The sequence below is a fragment of the Aethalodelphis obliquidens genome, unplaced genomic scaffold (genome assembly GCF_003676395.1).
Source record: "Aethalodelphis obliquidens isolate GAN/ISIS:26980383/991018 unplaced genomic scaffold, ASM367639v1 scaffold4, whole genome shotgun sequence".
In the NCBI taxonomy this organism is placed as follows: domain Eukaryota; kingdom Metazoa; phylum Chordata; class Mammalia; order Artiodactyla; family Delphinidae; genus Aethalodelphis; species Aethalodelphis obliquidens.
In genome coordinates, this window is record NW_020837948.1 from 8356822 (window position 1) to 8372384 (window position 15563).

The following is a 15563-nucleotide window of genomic DNA, read 5'->3' on the forward strand; positions in this document are numbered from 1 at the left end:
GACTGGGAGAGGTGGCTGTTTTTTCTAATGTGCAGATACCAACACAAATCATTAAAGAAAAAGAAACAGCGAAACATGGTCCAAAAAATGGGAATAAGATAAAACTCCAGAAACTGACCCTAATTAAATGGAAATATATGAACTACCTGACAGAGAATTCAAAATAATTGTCATAAAGATGTTCAACAAATGTTCATAAAGAGCTCAGGAGAACAATGCACAGAGAAAGTGAGAATTTTAAGAAAGAGATAGGGAAAAAAGTTAACCAAAAAGAAATCTTAGAGCTGAGAAAAACAGTAAATGAATTTTAAAAACCCAGTAAAAGAGATTGGACTAGATCAAGCAGAAGAAAGAATCGGCAAACTCAAAGATAAGTCATTTGAAATTATCCAATCAGAGGAGCAAAAAGGAAAAAGAATATAAAAGAATGAAGAAAGTTTGAGATTTCTGTTAAGAAAACAGATCAGTGTATGGATTGTGGGAGTCCCATAGGGAAAAGGGAGGTAGGAAGGGAGGGAAGGAGAAAGGGCCAGAAGGCTTTTTCACAGAAATGGTGGCTGAAAACTTCCTAAGTCTGGGGAAGGAAATCTACATCCAGACCTAGGAACCCCAACAAACCTCAAATAAGATGAACCAAAGAAATTCACATGGGTGCACATAATCAAATTGTCAAAAGTCAAAGACAAAAAGAGAATTTTGAAAGCAGCAACTAAAAAAGTGACTTGATATGTACAAGGGGACCCCATTAGACTATCAGCAGATTTCTCAGGAGAAACCTTGCAGGCAAGAAGGGAGTGGAATTTTATAGACAAAGTGCTGAAAGAAAAAAACTGTCAACCAACAATACTCTAACCAGCAAAGCTGTCTTTAAGAAATGAAGAGAAGATAAGGAATTTTCCAGACAAACAAAAGCTGAAGGAGTTAATCATCACTAGACCTGCCTTACAAGAAATGCTAGAGGGAGTTTTTCAAGTTGAAACAAAGGACTCTAAAACAGCAACATAAAAGCATATGAAAGTATAAAACTCACTGGTAAGTATATAGACAAATATACTAATACTATAACAGTGACATATAAATCACTTAATTCTAGTATAAAAGTTAAATGACAAAAGTATTAAATATGACTATAAAAATATGTTAATGGATACACCATATAAAAGGATGTAAATTGTAACATCAGTATTGCAAAGTGTGTTTGAGGGGTGAAGTAAAAGTGTAGAGTTTTTGTTAAATTGTTATCAGCTTAAAGTAGACCGTTTAAACTATGTTTTGTGTAAGCCCCATGGTAACCACACACACACAAAATATGTATAGAGGAGACACAAAAGAAAAATAGAAAGGAGTCAAAGCATATCAACATAAAAGAATCAGTGAAAGACAAAGGAACATGGCAAAAGAGGAAAGAGAGGCAAAAGAACTACAAAACAGAAAACAACAAAATTGTAATAGTCCTTCTCTATCAATAATTACTGTAACTATAAATGGATTAAACCCAATCAAAAGACAAAGAGTGGCTGAATAGATTGAAAAAAAATCCAGCCATATGCTGTCTACAAAAGACTCATTTTAGATTTAAGGACACACATGGACTGAAAATAAATGGGTGGGTAAAGATACTCCGTGCAAATGGTGACCAAAAGAGAGCAGGAGGGGCTATACTTATATCAGATAAAAATAGACTTTAAGTCAATAACTATTATAAGAGACAAAGAAGGATGTTATATAATTATATAAGGGTCAGTTCATCAGGAACACGTAACAATTATGAATAAATATTCACCCAACATCAGAACACCTAACTAACATATGAGGCAAACACTGACAGAAATGAAGGTAGGAATAGGCATCAATACAATCACAGTAGGAGACTTCAGTACCCCCACTTGTAATAATGGATAGAACATTTGGACAGAAAATCAACACTTAACTGATTTCAAAGTATCAATATATTGCAAAGCTACAGTAAATATAACATTATAGTACTGGCAATATAGACATGTAGACCAGTAGGACAGAATATAGGGCCCAAAACTAAATCCATAAATATATGGTCACCTGATCTTTCACAAGAGTGCCAAGAATACACAATGTGGGAGAAGTAGTCTCTTCAACAAATGATGTTGGCAAAACTGGGTATCCAGATACAAAAGAATGAAATTGGACCCTTACCTTATATCATACAGAAAAGTCAACTCAAAATGTAGTAAGGACTTAAACGTGAGAACAGCAACTGTAAAACTCCTAGAAGAAAACATAGGGGAAAATCTTCATGGCAATTGGTCTTGGCAGTTATTTCTTTATGTGACACCAAAAGCACAGGGAACAAAAGCAAAATTAGACAAGTGAGCCTTGATAAAACTAAAAAGCTTCTGCACAGAAGAAGAAACAATCAACAGGGTGAAAAGGCAACCTATAAAAAGGGAGAAAATATTTGCAAACCACATATCTGATAAGGGATTAATATCCAAAATATATTGGAAACTCCCACAATTCAAAAGGAAAAGAAAATCCAAATAACCTGATTAAAAAATGACAAAGAACTTGAATAGACATTTCCCCTAAAGAAGACATTCACATTGCCAACAGGTATATGAAAAGATCACTAACCATTAGGGAAACGCAAATCAAGACCATAGTGAGATATCACCTCACAACTCTTAGGATGGTTATTATTTAAAAAAAAAGAAGTGTTGGCAAGGATATAGAGAAACTGGACACCCTTCTACACTGTTGATGGGAATGTAACATAGTGAAGCTGCAATGGAACACCGTATGGCAGTTACTCAAAAAATTAGAAGTAGAACTACCATATATGATCCACCAATCCCACTTCTGAGTGTTTATTCAAACTAATTGCAGTCAGGACCTAGAAGATATATTTGCACTCCCGTGTTCATTGCAGCCTTTTTCACAATAACCCAATGTGGAAACAACCTAAGTGACCATTGAGGGATGAATGGAGGAAGAAAATATGGTATATGCATACAATGGAATATTATTCAGCCTTAAAAAAAAAGGAATATCAGGATATATGTATATGTATAGCTGATTCACTTTGTTATAAAGCAGAAACTAACACACCATTGTAAAGCAATTATACTCCAGTAAAGATGTTAAAAAAAAAAAGGATATCCTGCTATATGCAACACTATAGAAGAACTTTTAGGACACCATGGTAAGTGAAATAAGCCAGTCACAGGAAGAAAAATACTATATGATTCCACCTGTATGAGATATCTAAAGAAGTCAAATTCATAGAAGTAGAGAGTAGAATGTTGGTTGCCAGGGCCCTGGAAGAAAGGGGTGTGGGGAGTTGCTATTCAACAGGTATAATTTCAGTTATGCAAGATGAATAAGTTCTAGAAATCTGCTGCACAGCACTGTGCCTACAGTTAACAATACTCTATTGCACTCTTACAAATTTGAGGGTATGTCTTCTGTTAAGTGTTTCCACCATAATAAAATTAAAAATAAGAGAAGAAACCAAGCAGAAATAGGAATACAAGGAAGATACTGGAAAAAAAAAACCTTCACTGAGATACAAAAATGTATATTGCATCCATTGAATAGGAATAGGATGCTGTGGGAAAAAAAGGGGGGTGAATATTCAGAGAACAAATTAAATGCAGTAGTAGAATGGAAAACTCAATAGAAGGATTAGAAGATAAGTTGAGGAGATTTCCCAGAAAAAAAAAAAGTCAGGAGGAAAACACAAAAAATGGAGAAAAAAGGTAAGTTAGAGAAGCAATATATGAAATCTAATATCAAACAATAGGAGTTCCAGAAAAAGATAATGAAATAAACAGAAGGAAGAAAATTATCAGAGATACAATTACAGAACACTTTCTAGAGCTAAAGAATATGATTTCTGGATTAAAAGGGCCATACTGTGCCTAGCACAATAGATGAAAAACACCAAGACAAAACATTATGAAATTTCAGAACATCTGAGGATGGAATAAACAGAATGGATTTATACAATTTGGTAGAGTTTAGGATTAAATAGATGAAAAATACAGAGAAAACTAAACAAACAAAACTTTTATTGACTCCAGGAAAAACAAAAGGTGGTCATGGTATATACCACAAGAGTAAAAATTAAGATTTTTATGGCAGTTTATCATCATTATGTCTATATTGAATATTGACCTAACTAAATATGTGATATAATAGTATGAGGACAATGGGAAAGAGGTGGGTAAAAGGAAATAAGAGTGTTAGGGGACTGCAGAAGCCCAAAGATTATTTAATATCCTGATGCCGTCAAGGCTTGTCTTTTTTTCTCTGTCTCACCCAAACTTTCTTCAACTACTGTAGCTTGGTATGGGCTGGGGACCTAAGTTGAGGAGAAAAAGGTAATCTGCCACTTGTGTGCTGTTGTTCAAAATTTTGTGCCATTTCTCCCTGCTTTTTTAGATTGGGAGTGTCCCATGTTGGAAGAAAACTTGCTGTGTAAGAATTCCACTCTTTTGGACACCAGTAAAGCAGTACCGATACAGAAGGCACTACAGTTTTCAAACCTCTCTGCAATTTTAGGTAAGTTTCACATTCTTTTTCCTCGTATCACAAGAGGAAACCCTTGTCTATATTGGAAAAGCAAAGTACTTTTTCTTTTGAATGATTTCTAAGCTAAATTCATTGATTAGGATTACCTTTGGCTCCACATCATATCTGACTAATAGTAAGTAGCTTAAGTACATATGGGTTTACTTTCTTAAAACATTTATTTTGAATTTTAGACTTGAAGAAAAGTTGCAAAAGTAATACTAAGGGTTCCCATATACCTCGCATCCAGCTTTCTGAAATATTATCCTATACAATCGTAATACAATGGTGATAATCAGGAAATTAACATTGGTATTAAACTGTTAACTAAACTACAGACTTTATTCACGTTTCACCAGTTTTTCCACTAACGTCTTTCTTCTGTTTCAGGATCCTATCTAGGATCCTACATTGAATTAGATTGTTATTTCTCCCTTAGTCTACTGAGATCTGTGACAGATGCTCAGTGTTTGTCTGTCATAAGCTTGATACTTTTGAAGATTACTGATCAGTTATTTTCTAGAATGTCCCTCAGTTTGAATTTGTCTAGTGTTTTCTCATGATAGGAAAGAAATTATGCAATTTTTGATAAGAACACCACAGAAATGATGTATTAAGGAATTCTTAATGTCAGTACATATATCTTCTTATTGGTGATGTTAAACTTCACTTAATTAAGGTGGTATCTGCTGGTTTTCTCCACTGTAAAGTTACTAGTTTCCCTCTGTAGTTAATAAATACCTAGAAAAAGATAGTTTGAGACTCCATAAGTCCTGTTTCTCCTCAAACTTTCATTCACTGATATTACCATTCATCAGAAGAACTTGATTGCCACAGTTCTTACTGTGGTGTTCATCTCATGGTGATTTTCTTTTTTTTTTTTTATCTTTATTGGAGTATAATTGCTTTACAATGGTGTGTTAGTTTCTGCTTTATAACAAAGTGAATCAGTTATACATATACATATGTTGCCATATCTCTTCCCTCTTATGTCTCCCTCCCTGCACCCTCCCTATCCCACCCCTCAGGCGGTCACAAAGCACCAAGCTGATCTCCCTGTGCCAAGCGGCTGCTTCCCACTTGCTATCTACCTTACGTTTGGTAGTGTATATATGTCCATGCCTCTCTCTCACTTTGTCACAGCTTACCTTTCCCCCTCCCCATATCCTCAAGTCCATTCTCTAGTAGGTCTGTGTCTTTATTCCTGTCCTATCCCTAGTTTCTTCATGACATTTTTTTTTCTTAGATTCCATATATATGTGTTAGCATACGGTATTTGTCTTTCTCTTTCTGACTTACTTCACTCTGTATGACAGACTCTAGGTCCATCCAGCTCACTACAAATAACTCAATTTCCTTTCTTTTTATGGCTGAGTAATATTCCATTGTGTATATGTGCCACATCTTCTTTATCCATTCGTCCAATGATGGACACTTAGGTTGTTTCCATCTCCTGGGTATTGTAAATAGAGCTGCAATGAACATTTTGGTACATGACTCTTTTTGAATTATGGTTTTCTCAGGGTATATGCTCAGTAGTGGGATTGCTGGGTCATATGGTAGTTCTATTTTTAGTTTTTTAAGGAACCTCCATACTGTTCTCCATAGTGGCTGTATCAATTTACATTCCCACCAACAGTGCAAGAGGGTTCCCTTTTCTCCACACCCTCTCCAGCATTTATTGTTTCTAGATTTTTTGATGATGGCCATTCTGACTGGTGTGAGGTGATACCTCATTGTAGTTTTGATTTACATTTCTCTAATGATTAATGATGTTGAGCATTCCTTCATGTGTTTGTTGGCAGTCTGTATATCTTCTTTGGAGAAATGTCTGTTTAGGTCTTCTGCCCATTTTTGGATTGGGTTGTTTGTTTTTTTGATATTGAGCTGCATGAGCTGCTTGTAAATTTTGGAGATTAATCCTTTGTCAGTTGCTTCATTTGCAAATATTTTCTCCCATTCTGAGGGTTGTCTTTTGGTCTTGTTTATGATTTCCTTTGCTGTGCAAAAGCTTTGAAGTTTCATTAGGTCCCATTTGTTTATTTTTGTTTTTATTTCCATTTCTCTAGGAGGTGGGTCAAAAAGGATCTTGCTGTGATTTATGTCATAGAGTGTTCTGCCTATGTTTTCCTCTAAGAGTTTGATAGTTTCTGGCCTTCCATTTAGGTCTTTAATCCATTTTGAGCTTATTTTTGTGTATGGTGTTAGGGAGTGTTCTAATCTCATACTTTTACATGTACCTGTCCAGTTTTCCCAGCACCACTTATTGAAGAGGCTGTCCTTTCTCCACTGTACATTCCTGCCTCCTTTATCAAAGATAAGGTGACCATATGTGCTTGGTTTATCTCTGGGCTTTCTATCCTGTTCCATTGATGTATATTTCTGTTTTTGTACCAGTACCATACTGTCTTGATTACTGTAGCTTTGTAGTATAGTCTGAAGTCAGGGAGCCTGATTCCTCCAGCTCTGTTTTTCGTTCTCAAGATTGCTTTGGCTATTCGGTGTCTTTTGTGTTTCCATACAGGTTGTGAAATCTTTTGTGCTAGTTCTGTGAAGAATGCCAGTGGTAGTTTGATAGGGATTGCCTTGAATATGTAGATTGCTTTGGGTAGTATAGTCATTTTCACAGTGTTGATTCTTCCAATCCAAGAACATGGTATATCTCTCCATCTATTTGTATTATCTTTAATTTCTTTCATCAGTGTCTTATAATTTTCTGCATACAGGTCTTTTGTCTCCTTAGGTAGGTTTATTCCTAGGTATTTGATTCTTTTTGTTGCAGTAGTAAATGGGAGTGTTTTCTTGATTTCACATTCAGATTTTTCATCATTAGTGTATAGGAATGCCACAGATTTCTGTGCATTAATTTTGTATCCTGCTACTTTACTAAATTCATTGATTAGCTCTAGTAGTTTTCTGGTAGCATCTTTAGGATTCTCTGTGTATAGTATCATGTCATCCGCAAACAGTGACAGCTTTACTTCTTCTTTTCCGATTTGGATTCCTTTATTTCCTTTTCTTCTCTGATTGCTGTGACTAAAACTTCCAAAACTATGTTGAATAAGAGTGGTGAGAGTGGGCAACCTTATCTTGTTCCTGATCTTAGTGGAAATGCTTTCAGTTTTTCACCATTGAGGATGATGCTGGCTCTGGGTTTGTCATATATGGCCTTTATTATGTTGAGGAAAGTTCCCACTGTGCCTTCTTTCTGCAGGGTTTTTATCATAAAGGGGTGTTGAATTTTGTTGAAAGCTTTCTCTGCATCTATTGAGATGATCATATTGTTTTTCTCCTTCAATTTGTTAATATGGTGTATCACGTTCATTGATTTGCGTATATTGAAGAATCCTTGCATTCCTGGAATAAACCCCACTTGATCATGGTGTATGATCCTTTTAATGTGCTGTTGGATTCTGTTTGCTGGTATTTTGTTGAGCATTTTTGCATCTATGTTCATCAGTGATATTGGCCTGTAGTTTTGTTTCTTTGTGACATCCTTGTCGGGTTTTGGTATCAGGGTGATGGTGGCCTCGTAGAATGAGTTTGGGAGTGTTCCTCCCTCTCCTATATTTTGGAAGAGTTTGAGAAGGATAGGTGTTAGCTCTTCTCTAAAGGTTTGATAGAATTGGCCTGTGAAGGCATCTGGTCCTTGGCTTTTGTTTGTTGGAAGATTTTTAATCACCGTTTCAATTTCAGTGCGTGTGATTGGTCTGTTCATATTTTCTATTTCTTCCTGGTTCAGTCTTGGCAGGTTGTGCATTTCTAAGAATTTTTCCATTTCTTCCAGGTTGTCCATTTTATTGGCATAGAGTTGCTTGTAGTAATCTCTCCTGAGCCTTTGTATTTCTGCAGTGTCATTTGTTACTTCTTCTTTTTCATTCCTAATTCTATTGATTTGAGTCTTCTCCCTTTTTTTCTTGATGAGTCTGGCTAATGGTTTATCAATTTTGTTTATCTTCTCAAAGAACCAGCTTTTAGTTTTATTGATCTTTGCTATTGTTTCCTTCATTTCTTTCTCATTGATTTCTGATCTGATCTTTATGATTTCTTTCCTTCTGCTAACTTTGGGGGTTTTTGTTTGTCTTTCTCTAATTGCTTTAGGTGCAAGGTTAGGTTTTTTATTTGAGATGTTTCCTGTTTCTTAAGGTAGGACTGTATTGCTATAAACTTCCCTCTTAGAACTGCTTTTGCTGCATCCCATAGGTTTTGGGTCGTCGTGTCTCCATTGTCATTTGTTTCTAGGTATTTTTTGATTTCCTCTTTGATTTCTTCAGTGATCACTTCATTATTAATTAGTGTATTGTTTAGCCTCCATGTGTTCGTATTTTTTACAGATCTTTTCCTGTAATTGATATCTAGTCTCATAGCGTTGTGGTCGGAAAAGATACTTGATACAATTTCAATTTTCTTAAATTTACCAAGGCTTGATTTGTGACCCAAGATATGATCTATCCTGGAGAATGTTCCATGAGCACTTGAGAAAAATGTGTATTCTGTTGTTTTTGGATGGAATGTCCTATAAATATCAATTAAGTCCATCTTGTTTAATGTATCATTTAAAGCTTGTGTTTCCTTATTTGTTTTCATTTTGGATGATCTGTCCATTGTTGAAAGTGGGGTGTTAAAGTCCCCTACTATGAATGTGTTACTGTCAATTTCCCCTTCTATGGCTGTTAGTATTTGCCTTATGTATTGAGGTGCTCCTATGTTGGGTGCATAAATATATACAACTGTTATATCTTCTTCTTGGATCGATCCCTTGATCATTATGTAGTGTCCTTCTTTGTCTCTTGTAATAGTCTTGATTTTAAAGTCTATTTTGTCTGATATGAGAATTGCTACTCCAGCTTTCTTTTGGTTTCCATTTGCATGGAATATCTTTTTCCTTCCCCTCACTTTCAGTCTGTATGTGTCCCTAGGTCTGAAGTGGGTCTCTTGTAGACAGCATATATATGGGTCTTGTTTTTGTATCCATTCAGCCAGTCTGTGTCTTTTGGTGGGAGCATTTAATGTATTTACATTTATCGTAATTATTGATATGTATGTTCCTATTCCCATTTTCTCAATTGTTTTGGGTTTGTTATTGTAGGTCTTTTCCTTCTCTTGTGTTTCTTGCCTAGAGAAGTTCCTTTAGCATTTGTTGTAAAGCTGGTTTTATGGTGCTGAACTCTCTCAGCTTTTGCTTGTCTGTAAAGGTTTTAATTTCTCCATCAAATCTGAATGAGATCCTTGCTGGGTAGAGTAATCTTGGTTGCAGGTTTTTCTCCTTCATCACTTTAAATATGTCCTGCCAGTCCCTTCTGGCTTGCAGAGTTTCTGCTGAAAGATCAGCTGTTAACCTTATGGGGATTCCCTTGTATGTTATTTGTTGTTTTTCCCTTGCTGCTTTTAATACGTTTTCTTTGTATTTAATTTTTGACAGTTTGATTAATATGTGTCTTGGCATGTTTCTCCTTGGATTTATCCTGTATGGGATTCTCTGTGCTTCCTGGAATTGATTAACTATTTCCTTTCCTATATTATGGAAGTTTTCAACTATAATCTCTTCAGATATTTTCTCAGTCCCTTTCTTTTTCTCTTCTTCTTCTGGGACCCCTATAATTCGAATGTTGGTGCGTTTAATGTTGTCCCAGAGGTCTCTGAGACTGTCCTCAGTTCTTTTCATTCTTTTTTCTGCTCTGCAGTAGTTATTTCCACTATTTTATCTTTCAGGTCTCTTATCCGTTCTTCTGCCTCAGTTATTCTGCTATTGATCCCTTCTAGAGTATTTTTAATTTCATTTATTGTGTTGTTAATTGTTGCTTGTTTCCTCTTTAGTTCTTCTAGGTCCTTGTTAAATGTTTCTTGCATTTTCTGTATTCTATTTCCAAGATTTTGGATCATCTTTACTATCATTATTCTGAATTCTTTTTCAGGTAGACTGCCTATTTCCTCTTCATTTGTTAGGTCTGATGGGTTTTTATTTTGCTCCTTCATCTGCTGTGTGTTTCCCTGTCTTCTCATTTTGCTTATCTTACTGTGTTTGGGGTCTCCTTTTTGCAGGCTGCAGGTTCGTATTTCCCGTTGTTTTTGGTGTCTGTCCCCAGTGGCTAAAGTTGGTTCAGAGGGTTGTGTAGGCTTCCTGGTTGAGGGGAATAGTGCCTGTGTTCTGGTGGATGAGGCTGGATCTTGTCTTCCTCGTGGGCAGGTCCACGTCTGGTGGTGTTTTGGGGTGTCTGTGGCCTTATTATGATTTTAGGCAGCCTCTCTGCTAATGTGTGGGGTTGTGTTCCTGTCTTGCTAGTTGTTTGGCATAGGGTGTCCAGCATTGTAGCTTGCTGGTCGTTGAGTGAAGCTGGGTGTTTGTGTTGAGATGGAGATCTCTGAGAGATTTTTGCCATTTGATATTATGTGGAGCTGGGAGGTCTCTTGTGGACCAGTGTCCCAAAGTTGGCTCTCCCACGTCAGAGGCACAGCACTGACTCCTGGCTGGAGCACCAAGAGCCTTTCATCCACACAGCTCAGAATAAATGGGAGAAAAAGTAGAAAGAAAGAAAGAACGAAAGAAAGAGGATAAAATAAAATAGAGTAAGATAAAATAAAATAAATTTATTAAAATAAAAAATAATTATTAAGAAAAAAATTTTTTTAAAAAGTAAAATACCAAAAATGGACGGACAGAACCCTGTGATAAATGGTGAAAGCAAAGCTATACAGACAAAATCTCACACAGAAGCATACACATACACACTCACAAAAAGAGGAAAAGGGGAAAAAATAATAAATCTTGCTCTCAAAGTCCACTTCCTCAATTTGGGATGATTCGGTGTCTATTCATGTATTCCACAGGTGCAGGTACATCAAGTTGATTGTGGAGATTTAATCCGCTGCTGTTGAGTCTGCTGGGAGAAATTTCCCTTTCTCTTCTTTGTTCGCACAGCTCCTGGGGTTCAGCTTTGGATTTGGCCCCGCCTCTGCGTGTAGGTCGCTGGAGGGTGTCTGTTCTTCACTCAGAGAGGACGGGGTTAAAGGAGCCGCTGATTCAGGGGCTCTGGCTCACTCAATCCTGGCGGAGGGTGGGGTACAGATGCGGGCGAGCCTGCAGTGGCAGAGGCCAGCGTGACGTTGCAGCAGCCTGAGGCGTGCTGTGCGTTCTCCCCGGGAGGTTGTCCCTGGATCACGGGACCCTGGCAGTGGCGGGCTGCACAGGCTTCCGGGAGGGGAGGTGTGGATAGTGACCTGTGCTCGCACACAGGCTTCTTGGTGGCGGCAGCAGCAGCCTTAGGGTCTCATGCCCGTCTCTGGGGTCCGCGCTGATAGCCACGGCTCACGCCCGTCTCTTGAGCTCCTTTAAGCAGTGCTCTTAATCCCCTCTCCTCACGCACCAGGAAACAAAGAGGGAAGAAAAAGTCTCTTGCCTCTTCGGCAGGTGCAGACTTTTTCCCAGACTCCCTCCCGGCTACCTGTGGTGCACTAACCCCTTCAGGCTGTGTTCATGCCCCAGTCCTCTCCCTGCGCCCCAGTCCTCTCCCTGCGCTCTGACTGTAGCCTGACTCAGCTCCCAGCCCCCGCCCACCCCAGCAGGTAAGCAGACAAGCCTCTAGGGCTGGTGAGTGCCTGTTGGCACCGATCCTCTGTGCGGGAATCTCTCCGCTTTGCCCTCCGCACCCCTGTTGCTTATCTGCTGTTCTGATTGGGTGATTTCTATTATTCTATCTTCCAGATCACTTATTTGTTCTACTGTGTCATTTAGTTTGCTATTCATTGCTTCTAGATTGGCTTTTATCTTGGTAATTGAATTGTCCACTTTTGATTGGTTCATTTTTATAATTTCTAGTTCCTTGTTACAGTGATCTGCATTTTTATCAATAATCTTTCTTAATTATGTTAGCCTTTTTATTACCACCTTTTTGAGTTCAAGGTCTAGTAGACTGGTGAGCTCAGTTTCATTGTTTTTTTCTTACAGAGGATCGTTGTTCTTTTAATTCGGAATAGTTCCTCTGACTTTTCATTTTACTTAACTTTGTCTCTATTAATTTAAGAGAAACAGTTATCTACTATGGTCTTGAAAGGGTGTTTTTATGTGGGAGCATCCTGGTGCAGGCTGTGTGTGTCCCATGTTTTGGTGCAAAGGCTGGTTTTGGTATAGACCCCAGCCATGTCCTTCCTCAGGTTTTTCTGGCTGTTATCCCCTTGATAGGGGGTGTGGTTCATGTTAGAGTATCTAGAGCCTATGCAGAATGTGAGGCAGGGCTTCCTCTCTGCTCAGTGGCTGTCACCACTTTGTCAGAGGCAGGTCTGCTCCCCAGTTGTTGGATTAGAAGCTCTGAGGGTTGGGTCTGATCAGGCTCTGTTGCCCTTGAGTCTGTCCCCTGTCCCAAAGCAAGTGAGGCTTGTTCAGTCACAGAGGACCTGTGTGCCACCTGTGTAGGCATCTGTGATTCTGCTCAGCAGCTGCTTAAGTTCGCGTCCCTTTCTCTGTTGTATTTGTCCCAGATATAGTGCAAGGCTCTGGTGTGACATAGGCTGTGGCTGGCGGTCAGGGCATTGTGGATATAGGAACTGAGGTGGCTGTGCTTCCTCCTGAGATCTGGGCTGCCTCTGTAGCAGACCTCTCCCAAGACCTGCCTGCTCCAGATCTACCACTAAGGTGTGGTGTGGAATTGGTGGAGCCAGGGCACTCTCACTGGGAGCCGAACCACCGTGTATTCCTGAGCGTGCTGACAATGGCCTCCACGGCTCCACCCAGATCACATTCCAGGCCCTCTTGGTGGTCTCTGCGTAGCTAGATGGAGCCCTCTCCCAGGGCCTATGTGCTCGAAGTTCAGGGCTTAACCACTGCACACTCTTTTGATGCCACCCTATGCGCACGCTGACAGTACCCACCACAGCTCAACCCGGATCACACCCCAGGCACCCTGGTCTGTCTCTGGGTAGCTAGATCAAGTCTTTGCCCAGAACCTACACCAGGCTATAGTGTGGAGTGAGTGGGGCTGGGGTACTTGCCCCTTTGGGTTGAGAAGTGACATGAGGTTCTCTTTGCCCTGATTGTTAGCAAGCCAGAATGTGTGTACTCCTTAAGGTAGAGTCTAGGCTTTTTCAGCCCTTCTGTCTGTCTCAGCAGATTTCCCAGCAGGCCAGGGTGCTTGTCTCCTGTGCACAGGACCCAAGGACTGTGATGTCCAGGTTGGGCTTGACTTGCTTGCTCCCCAGGACGAGGGTCCACCCATGTGGACCTTTTCTTCCTTACAGATCTCTCCCAGGGGCACAAGTCCTGACCCAGTGCCGTTTTCTTCCATCTCACCTGGTTATGTGGAGATCTGTCTCACAGCTTTGGTTGTATAGGAGTTTTTTCTGCCAGTTTCCAGTTAGTTTTCCATGAGAATTGTTCTACATGTATATGTATTTTTGATGTGTTTGCTGTGGGAGGTGAGTTCCACATTCTTCTATTCTGCCATCTTGGTTACCCTCCCCTGAATTATATTTCTAATAGATTGTTTTTTTCCCTTTCTTAGGTACCTCTTCAGAAGACTATCAGAAATGCCATAGGAAAGTGTAAGAACTAACATTTTAAAAGTTGTTGTGCTTTTAAAACTTTGTCTACTAATAGTTATATAGCAAGTATGATTGGTAACCCACAAATTCAGATGTTCGTTTATTCAATGTTTGTTGAGGACTCACTGTATACCAGAACTGTTCTGATTGCTGGAGGTATATTTGCTAACTATCCATCTGTCTGTCTATCTATCTAATTGCTGTAGTGAACAAAATTGATTAAAAACAAAATCTCTGCCTTCTTTGAGTCCACATTCTAGTTGGAGGAGATGGACAATAAATACATAAGCAAGTAAATTTATACCATGCTATATGGTAATGAATGCTATGGAGAAAAATAAAACAAAATAGGGGACTAGGGAGTATTGGGATAGAGATTTGCTCTTTTAAGTGGTGTGGTCCGAGACTCACCATTGAAAAGGCAGCATTTGAGCAGAGACCTAAAGAAGGAGACAGAGCAAGCTGTGTAACTCATTGGAGAAAGGAGCATTCCAGGTAGAGGGAATAGCTGGAGCCATGCCCCGAGGCAAGAAGGCCTGGGCTCCTGGTGTGAAGTGAGGGAGGAGGAGTGAGGTAAGAGATAAAGTGAGAGAAGAATCAAGAGGCCAGATCATATAAGGCACTTTAGTCAAATATAAGTGAATTGGAAGGTCTTTGAAGGGTTTAGAAGGATGATATGATATGACTTATGTTTTAAAAGAATCATGCTAGCTGCTGTGTTGAGAATAGACTATGATGAGGCAAGGAATTAGGGAAATTATAGTTAGGAGACTACTGCCCTAATATGGGCAAGAAATATTGGAGTATGGACCAGAGTGGCAAGAGGGGAGATAGTGAGAAGTAGGATTTTGGATATATTTTGAAAGCAGAACTAAGAGGATCCACTGAAGGACTGAGTGGTGAAGTATGAAAGTAGTCAAGGCTAACACCATGGTTTTAGCTTGAGCAACTGGAAGGGTGGAGTTGCCATTTATTAAGATGGGGAAGACTAAGGAGAAACGTATTACCAGGGGCAGATGAGTTTGGCTTAGGGCATATAGACTGAAGGGTAAGGTATGTGAGAGAGACGTTCAAGGAGGTGGTCACATTCTGGATCATGAATACCTTAAGAGCTGGTATTTTTATTTTTCCTGAATATGATGAGAGCCTATGAAAGCTTTTCAGTAGGACTGAAAATATAATGATTTTTTTTAACACCTAATCTTCAAAGGTTGAAAGAACTTACACAAAATTCATACAAGTTTAAAAACAAAGTCAGGAGACACCATCACGAAAGTGAAAAGACAGTATACACAATGGGAGAAAATATTTGCAAATCATATATCTAATAAGGGAATTGTATGCAGAGTATGTAAAGAACTCTTATAACTCAACAATAAAAGGACAAATAACCTGATTTAAAAATGGACAAAGCGGGCTTCCCTGGTGGCGCAGTGGTTGAGAGTCCGCCTGCCAATGCAGGGGACATGGGTTCGTGCCCC

At 38.9% G+C, this 15563-nt stretch overlaps 1 protein-coding gene across 1 annotated transcript in view; it reads left to right on the top strand.

The window, feature by feature from the left end:
- The window catches only part of MEIKIN (meiotic kinetochore factor), a 119190-nt gene that overhangs the window by 14226 nt on the left and 89401 nt on the right, over window positions 1-15563 (top strand). The window contains exons 6-7 of the mRNA XM_027101239.1: window positions 4420-4539; window positions 14043-14082. Coding sequence (XP_026957040.1) covers window positions 4420-4539; window positions 14043-14082 — 160 coding nt within the window. The remainder of the gene's footprint in view (window positions 1-4419; window positions 4540-14042; window positions 14083-15563) is intronic.